Source organism: Trematomus bernacchii, unplaced genomic scaffold (assembly GCF_902827165.1).
Source record: "Trematomus bernacchii unplaced genomic scaffold, fTreBer1.1, whole genome shotgun sequence".
NCBI lineage: Eukaryota > Metazoa > Chordata > Actinopteri > Perciformes > Nototheniidae > Trematomus > Trematomus bernacchii.
The window spans coordinates 12,028,080-12,037,413 of record NW_022987973.1 but is presented as its reverse complement, the minus strand read 5'-3'; the positions used below and the strand labels follow the sequence as shown (position 1 = coordinate 12,037,413).

Below are 9,334 nucleotides of genomic sequence, written 5' to 3'. Positions count from 1 at the left end.
CTATAATATATTGATGAAAAACAGTATAATAGGGGACCTTTAATATTTTTAATGTAGGAATTAAACACATTTAAAGCATGACCATTCATCCCTTTTGTCAACAATAACAGAATATATAATATAGGAGAGTTTTAACAAAAAACACATAAAGCTATCTGTGAATAACTGAAGTCAAGTCAGACATGTTAGTGGTGCATTCACCATAAGAGGATCTTCCTGCAACATGTTCACGTCCTGCTCAGTATGAGGTGTTTAGTCTATAGAGCAGGAGGTGATCATGTTGATGGATCTGACTCAATATTGATTCTGATAAGATAACATTCATTGAAACATAGCAGAGGTAGTATGAGCAAGCTTAACGGTGAGTCATCTTGGAGGAATCCAAAGGTTAACAAAGACTCTCCTGGGGCTAGGAAATTGGCATTGAAATAATCCTGGGTTCATTCGGCTCGTTATTTACCATCAAAGTGTTCCCTGCCCAAGAAACTAATCGACAAGATGATTCATGAATTCATTTTTATGCCCAATTATGACCCTGCCTTCAGCGTGCTGCAACAGAAGCAGCATTTCTGGAGTCTTCAGTCATGTACTTTCACTGATGACACCTGCAGTCATATATCTTCTTGTTCTCAGCTGACAGTTGAGGAACCAGGCTTGTGTCAGTGTCTGATGAAAGATGTATCGCTCCTATTTGTCAAATCCTGGGAGATACGCTCTCTGTCTCTGAAATCTCAAATCAGTTTCTGGAACCATTGATCCAAGAATTTAAATCAAACCAGGAGGAAGAATCACCTTTCCAGGAAAAGTTTGTTTCATGAGGAGCTGAGATGTGGTACTAATTAAACTATGACCCAGTTAAGACTATTTTAATCAAAATAAAGTTAAAAAAACGCAATTGCTTTTGACATTAGAAAAAAATTGAAATTATTCTTATGGTCAAATCTATCAAGATCACATATTTACATACAAGGAGTGTAATATTAATGCTGTTGACTTATTTGTCCATTTGCCGTGGCTAATTGGTTAACAGTAACTTAACCTAAAAACTGTCTTTGTCTTATTTACACAACTCAATTTAGGTGGGTATGAGTAAATGGAGAAACCCACCAGTAAAGAGATTTCTCATTTTACAAAAACCAAAGACATTTCTGGTTTTAATATAAAAACTACAACATTAATGCATTTTTGACATCCTGGCTACATCTGTGAGTTTTTAAGAGAGTTCTTAAGTGACTTCCTTCGAAATGACTCTGAAGAGTCATCATTGAAAAGTCTTTCTAGGGTGGAGACAACTGAAGCTTTGATGGCACGACTTAAGCCTCGGGCAGCGAACACGTACAGCACCGGGTTGAGAGCGGACTTCATGTACACCAGGAACAGAGATACGTATACGCCCCAAGATGCTCGGCTATACAGTGTCAATCGGTCAGGGTGCCCCACGGACAAGCCCTGCAGGAACCGACAAACAAAATATGGTACCCAGCAGGTGAGAAAGAGGAGCATGGTGGCAAAGAGCACGTGGTACATTCTGGTCATCCTGCGGGCATTGGAAGGGCTGGAGGATGTCGGTGTTAAGGGCACTGCTTTCTGAATGGTGAGCACAACAGCCAGGTTGCTTCCCAGGAACACCAGCTGGGGCAAGATGAAACCTGCTATTGTTTCTGTGACAAACAGCCCCATGTCAAAGTTCCCGCTCTCCCTGCAATGGAGTGTCCCGTTAAAGTCGGTCAGCACAGCAGTGAGGAGGTAGGGGGCAGAGAAGATGGTGGCTAACAGCCATATGAGGCCACAGGCCAGAGGAACAGCCCAGGAGGGGCGTCGCAGGCGAGCCCACATCGGCTTCAGCAGACACAGGCATCGCTCCAGGGCCACAGCACAGAGGAGGAAGGCAGAGGCGTACAAGCCCAGGCCTCGCAGGAACATGACCAGCTGGCAGAAGACGAGGCCGAACGGCCAGCTGTAGTTGTGAGCCACGAAGCCCAACATTATGGGGGTGCGCAGGAGCAGCACCAGGTCAGCCAGGGCTAGGTTCAGGACATAAATCCTGAAACTGCTGGCAGCACGTGTCTCCTCACAGCTGCCTCTGCGTGCCAGGTGACGATTATGCCGCAGTCCAAGTGTCCAAACCACCAGCCCATTCAGAGGAACGCCAACCTAGAGACACCACGAAAACCAGGCACATTTAGGACGAAAGCCTTAGAGTAACAGACATAATACAGGGAATAATCTTGTTTGTTTTATTTCATTTTACAAAAATATCGACATCACTCTCATGTCATCGAAACCTACAGCCTTTAAGCTTTACTTAGCATTAAAAATAACTCCAGGAAATGACTGCCTCTCTCCAAGAAATAGACTCTCCAAATGGAAATGAGCTGATGCGGAACAAGGAAAAGTTTGATCTTTTTTAATACATATTAATTGTACAGATATGAGAGTGGTATCATCAACTCATCATCTAACTCTTAATTTAAAAACACATACAGTACATACAAGAATAAGTTTGCAAATCACACTCTAGTGAGCATGTTGTTTTCTCACCTGCAAACTTCCTAATCAACAGATTATCGAAACTATTATTATTTTTCCTATTTAGCAGCCCCTTATTCAGTGTTTTCCAGCGCTATGTGCAGTAGTAGTGTACAGTTTTATTAAAGGATTGCTCACCAGGAAGATAACCAGAGTAGCTGCCATTTGGACGCCCCTAACTGCCTCCACCTGCCATGAGTTGCTGGTGTTGGGGCTGATTCCTGCATGGACAGTCCCATTCATATTGGCCATTGAGGTATTGCGCTGAAACACAGTAAACATTTTTTGATGATACAGTTGCAAAGATTTGTTTTCTTTTCTGAAATTTGACAAAAAATATTAAATGTCACAAAATTAAAACACCTTTTTTATTGTATGATTTATGTAACATGCATGATTGCATATGCATTTCAAATGTCTGTCTTAAACATAAACAGACTGATGTCAACATCACACGACAACCCACAGACTTCCTTCCGTTTGCCACGGGTTTCATTGCTGAGAACCATAACCATTACTACCACATATTTACCCTGAAGACTTTCAATTGAGTCCCAACGCGCAATAAGAGCATGTAGCCTCAAATCTTGTTTGGATGTGCAAATAAACTGCATTTGAGTGAGCTACTTTGTGTGGACCTTTGATAATGTTTTAATTTCTGTCTGACATAAATCCAGCCCCTGCGGTTTTTGGATGTGCACGACCTCTATGTTGTGTTAGTCCCCACAATACAAGCATTCACATACACAGACTTGCAGGACTTGTGTCAGGTGTTGTATTAGCAGCAATCATCACAGAGAAAGTCATCTCCTATATTTCTTCTGCGGCCTCAGGGCCAGCATATACATCTAGACCGGGCCTGTTTGCATGCAGCTGGAATGAGAACACTCCTCTTTAGCCTCCGCACAGTAGCAGAACCACTTACCTGTGCCTAAGTTACTGATGGCAGCCGTGGTTATCTGATTAAAAGCCCATAATCTACATTAACGAATACATTAAGGACTCAAGATCTATCTCTGTTTGAAAGTCTGTGTTAAAAAGCTGCTTCAAATCATTTGGATGTCAATTTAAAAAAATGCTTCTTACCTGCTTTATTTGCCTTGCGTTGAAGAGAAATGGGGCTGGAGATAAAGTAGGAAGGAGTGCCTACTGGTGTTGTAAGAACTCTCTCTCTCTCTCGCTCTCTCTCTCTCTGTGAGTGATTGCAACACACACACACACACACTCCTTCCTATGAACATATCTATTAACATCTAAGCAATAGTTTCGATCATAGCAGTCTTCAACCAATGAAAGGTAATTTCCTTTGTGCTCAGCCGGCTGTATTACCTGCAAGATTCAACAGAACATTAACCTCAGAGGGGTAACATACAAAGTTACTCATTAATCTTCAAATCAGCGGTGCACTTTAATGCTGTTTCCTCTGCTTGTTCTTCTGGACAAAATACTCCCACACACTTTTAGCAACATTTTCATCATTCACCTTTTTAGACTCATAGGTATGTTTGCCCTAATTATATAGTAGATGGTGAGAGATCAGACAGAAAATGAGGGAAAAAAGTGAGAACAACATGAAATAATGGTCCTCCTGATGTCCTTGGTCAGTAGATGCACCATGATATCTGTTTTCATTTATGTAAAGCTTTTGTGTTGCTATATACACTGTTGCCCATACAGTTAGAATGATTCAGATTTCAGACACCTCCCTCTTTTTATTCCTATTTAATGTTCACTGTGATATGCTTGGAAGAGAATGAGCCATAAAGGGTTGAGAAGATATACACTTTTAAAACATATTTTATTCTGACTTTATGGGCAACAGTGTAGTATCTGGGACACTTCGTGAGAAACTGTATTTTTTAAACACCCTACACAAATATTAAAGGGGACAAAAATAAAAACGAACTTTTCAGTGCTTGTGCGGCAATGGGTGTGAATACCAACCCACAGAATCTGAAATAAGACAACCATATCTGTTTTCTGTGGGATTGTCCCTGCTGAAAAAAACAGCTTAGACCAACAAGGCTGGTCTGGCTGCCAGACAATATTAGGCTGGATTAGTTTGCTGGTTTAGAGGGGTTTTGGACACTTTAGCTGGTCAGGATAGCTGGTTTGGTCACAGTGGTCTAGCTGGTCACCATTAGCTGGTCAGACTGGTATGATCTTGAGTAGAACTTTAGCTGGGATTACTTGATGGTTAAGCTGGTCATATATGATGATGAAACACTCTCACCCAATTGCAGTAGCTCAATGAACATCTATCATTTCAGATCAGAGCGTCTACCTTACCAGAAAGGTACCAGAATGTATAGAAGCTTCAATGCACGCCGTCGTGTGGACGGGCCGTTAAAACATACCGCTTTGTTTCAACCACTGCCGTCTCGCCGTTCCCCCGTGTCCCGCCCTCTGTCTGTCTGTGTCTGTTTCAGTTTCGCCAGCAAGACTGCTGGTAGACCAGCATAAATACCAGCTTCACCAGCATAGACCAGCTTAACTACCAGCTAAAACCAGCATAGACCAGCATGACATCCATGCTGGGCTATGCTGGTTTAGCTGACCAGGCTGGTCTTGAACCAGCAAGAACAGCCTGGCCAGCCTGGTAAACCAACTAAACCAGCCTAACACCAGCTAAAAATCAGCTAAAACCAGCTAAAACCAGCTAAAACCAGCTAAAACCAGCAACCATCTTAAGCTCTATGCTGGTTTTTTCAGCAGGGGTATTATTCAGAAAACATTATATTCAACAAGCTATTGAGATTTGGACTTCCTGTGACTTGGCCTTTTCTGGAGGTGGGCTTAAAAAGACAGGCACTAATACGTAGCATTGCAAACACTTATATTCAGTATGACAGTATGATATTTCTCTTATTCCCTTTGCAGGGCAACAGTTTAGCTCACTGTTGTTCTTTCAATAGTTTTGTTGGAGTCGGTGGTAATTCGTCAGATGTATTATATAATACCAGAAAATAAAGAAGGACTGAAGGAAATGTCTTCTTCATTATCAAAGTCCCTATCATAGAAGTTACAAAACTCCGGATCCAGCAAGGTTTGCTCATGTATCACGGTTTGCTTCAACAAGTGACTGCTCTGTTGTGATCTGAAGCCTCGATATTTGTTTTTATAAAGATGCAGAAGTCGACCTTCGCCACTAGGTGTCAGTGCTGCTCATTTGTTTAACTGAGGAAATCTCATTCATAATTTATGTCTTTGGATGTGATTTTAGGATTCGGAGTTTTTCTCAGGAGGCTGTTTTTTGTGATGACTCTAGCTACATGAGCAGCTGTAAATGGCATATACAATGAATTGGACACTTGCTTCAGTTATTGTAAGGGACTTTCATTGTCACATTTGACATGATTGGGACATTTGGTCATATCTAATAATCAATTAATAAAATCCCCTGACCAGGAATGGAAGCATTAAACAATGTTATCATAGTATTTTTCACTAATATTGGTGATTGTCACCAAACTTGTGTATTGGAGAAGCCAGAATATCAGAATTTGGTGTACATATGTTCATGTCAATGGTAAAAGTGTTGAGAATGTCAGAATCCTATATTATTACTATTATTAGTGATACATTAATGGGTAATTGCTTTAAAGTTTCAGCTGATAAAGGTTTACATTATTATATTTTCTTTAAACACTAACTGATAGCTTAACCTACAAAATGATTTATTATCTAACTTGTAATTGGTGACTAAAGTTAAAATTGTTTTTGAGTTGAACAAAGTATCAGTAAATTGAAATGACATACATACATAAATACTTTATACGTTGAATTAGCAAAAAAGTGACATTTAATTGTTATAATAGTCTTAGTATTTGTGGTTAGTTGAATCTGTTGATGTGGATTTTTGTTAAATAAAAATAAAACAGAAATTAGCTTATTTAAAGTAGTTTTTGGAATTGAATCATAACCAGCTCGCCCACACTTTCTTTTAACTTGCTAATTTTAGCTGCAGGGGTTTTAGTCGGGGAAACCAACGTCTTGCTGTGAGAGCAAGACTTTCTGATTTGGTACTCATAGTGTTTCTCAGTTGTTTCATTCTGTTAGGAGTGAACATAATTGATACTTTTGGTCTGAAACAGTTGTTAGGAATGATGTTTATAATAAACTATATATCTCCGACACATCTTCGTCACACTTTGAAGACACGCACAAAGCACAAAGAACGGAAACGCTATCAGATCATATCAGCTGTGGGTCTGCCCACGTGGAAACACTGAGCTCTGCTCAGAGAACTTTTTTTTTTAACTCGATACAACACATAAGATATGTTTGCTCTAAAGGACAAGCATTCACACTTTCATTTCTGGTTTCCACAATAGCAGCTTAAAAAAGAATTGAAAGTACACAAGGTTATGATTGGTGTGATAAAAGTATTTCTGACAACTTTTGCCCTTTCACCTGAATTTCACAGGAAGATTAGCATCTGATTTGCCCTTAACATTAACATATGATGTCAGTTCCTCTTTGAGTAGACAGGAACACTATAACTGTCCCTCAACATTTAAATTGATAAATGTGTTGATAAAGTATCTTCCTCCATAAATGTGTAATATCTAAGAAAGAGACAGAAAGCCAGACAGAAGAAGTGACGATTGTGTCTGAAGTCTCCCCAGCTGGCATATTACACCTTGTGAATTTCCATTTCACCTAAGGGAGGGTCCCTGCTGCCTCTGTGTTTCTTCCCCCACCTCCTCATGTTCTTTCAACATTTTCCCTTCAAATACAACACAGTCGATTTGTATTTTCTAATATGTCACCTCTTTTACATGCTTATAGAAATTATACAGTGGAGGAAATAAGTATTTGATCCCATATATAACATATATAACCAGTCTGTCGGAGCCTGGGGATCAAATACTTATTTCCCACAGTTAAATGCAAATAGATTTTTATCTTTTATATAATGTCAATTTCTGTCAATTTTTGATATTCTTACTCTCACTGTTAAAATAAACCTACCATTAAAATGATAGACTGTTCATTTATTTGTAAGTGGGTAAACTTACAAAATCTGCAGGGGATCAAATACTTATTTCCTCCACTGTATATACATGGCTCGTCACCTTAATGAGTTTAAGAAATGAGCTATGCAGAAAGAGTCAGAATCAGAAAGTGCTATAAGAGCAGAATGACAGGGAGGGACATTCAGAATAGATGGGGAGGCACCTTTTTGTAAAAAAAGAGCAATATGACATGGTTGCAAGGTTACAACAGGCAAACACTGCGGCCAGTGAGATTCTGGGCCGTTTTATAGGTGGCATCTGAGAAACGTAACCATGACACTGTGCTAGATCAGTCATTTCGTGCAAGAGGGTCTCAAAATCCCCACTGACACTCCTATAACTGTCAAACAGAATTCCAGTTCATCTCACGACCCTGCGCAGTCAGAAGTGACTGTACACGTGGCTTGATAAGAAATGGATGTCGTGCAATAACTGTGAGGAAAGATGTATATAAGAAAAATTATGTGATACACTTTTTAGCTTATATTTTTTAGGAAATGATTACAGATAGAAAATCTGTTAAAAAGTTCAATATGCTCCATAGACATCCGGTACACACTACTTTGACTTTTCTTTAAATGCAGCATCGAATTGTCATTAGTTTCTTTTAGTGACATATCCCAACTTTCTGGAAGAGTTAAATGTGGTACAGATATATAAGATTTTTTGGTGATCCCTTGATTTTGTTATCCAGTGCCACCAGCAGGTCTACATTTTTTCTCTCATCCATTGAAAGGTTTTAATATCTCTCTGATTGTGTGACCCAAACGTTTAAGAGAAGAAATTCATGGTTCCCAGATGATGTATCGTTATCTCTATCTCTACAAAGTAATTATACTTCTTCTTTACCTTCAGCTTATTCTATCATGGCAGTGAATAGGAGGACTCTTTAAATCCTCTTTTAGTAAATACAATGGCGTTACTGCTGCTTTTCCTTCTACTAGCCTACTACTAAGTCTACTACTACTTTGGCGGTATAACACTTTAGGTAGGCTAATGCGGTTCAGCTTCCAACTCTGCCAGTTTTACATTTCATCTGCTTTTCAGTGCCATGCAGTTCATTTAGCTGTAACATTTAAAATGTTTAGCATTTACATTTCTGCCTATTGAGCAATATTTGCCATTTATTTCAGCCACACACTTTCTCTACAGGAAATGCATTTTCTATGTCGCAAATGTTAGAATGCTAAACAAAGATGGTGAACACAATAAACCATATTTCCCCTAAACACCAGCATGTTAGCAATGTTGTTTGTGATCATGATGTCAAGATGATGGTAGCATCCTTCATCCATCAATAAGTACTTGGTAGCAGAATGAAAGTTAAATGCTTTTTTATATATATATATAAAGTGTGTTCACAAAAGTAACCTACTTAAACCAGACCAACGCAAAAAGGAGTTGGTCAGAGCTGGACATTCTTTTAAATACGTTGTGGGTGGGGTTCTAACTACTAAAACTATAATATCTTATGACAATTAGAAAATAAGACATACTGTATAGTATAGGGACTCAACTTCAATCTTAGATCTTAAGAGAAAATAAGGACATTTGAATAGTTTTTAAGTCCTTTTATCAACCCATTCATATTGTGGCAGTATGACATGTGAGTGGAGCCAATGTGGTTTGGCTCCACAAGCGGAGCTCATACTTTATTTATAAAGTAAGTTTGTTAACATCTGATTCATCAAATGTTTAACTTTTATATCTGTTTCATCTCTTCTCAGAATATGACATTAAAAATCATTCCATATATGTTTTATAAGGTTCTAGTTCTAACACATTTC

The 9,334-nt window shown here is 39.1% G+C and overlaps 1 protein-coding gene across 1 annotated transcript; it reads right to left on the bottom strand.

The window, feature by feature from the left end:
- Positions 1-40: 40 nt before the first annotated feature.
- LOC117471231 (C3a anaphylatoxin chemotactic receptor) lies at positions 41-3,684 on the bottom strand. The gene is made up of 3 exons (XM_034116086.1): positions 3,616-3,684; positions 2,668-2,793; positions 41-2,154 (listed from the first exon to the last, which is right to left on the bottom strand). The coding sequence occupies exons 2-3, from the start codon at positions 2,779-2,781 to the stop codon at positions 1,198-1,200; spliced, it is 1,071 nt and encodes a 356-aa protein (XP_033971977.1). The 5' UTR covers positions 2,782-2,793; positions 3,616-3,684; the 3' UTR covers positions 41-1,197.
- Between the last annotated feature and the right edge of the window lie 5,650 nt (positions 3,685-9,334).

What these genes read in the sequence shown, in the direction of transcription:
- LOC117471231 (XM_034116086.1), bottom strand. Translation starts at nt 2,781, where the DNA reads ATGGCCAATATGAATGGGACTGTCCATGCAGGAATCAGCCCCAACACC. An exon ending in CTACTCTGGTTATCTTCCTG is followed by an intron (nt 2,155 to 2,667) that starts GTGAGCAATCCT and finishes TGGTGTCTCTAG; the next exon opens with GTTGGCGTTCCTCTGAATGG.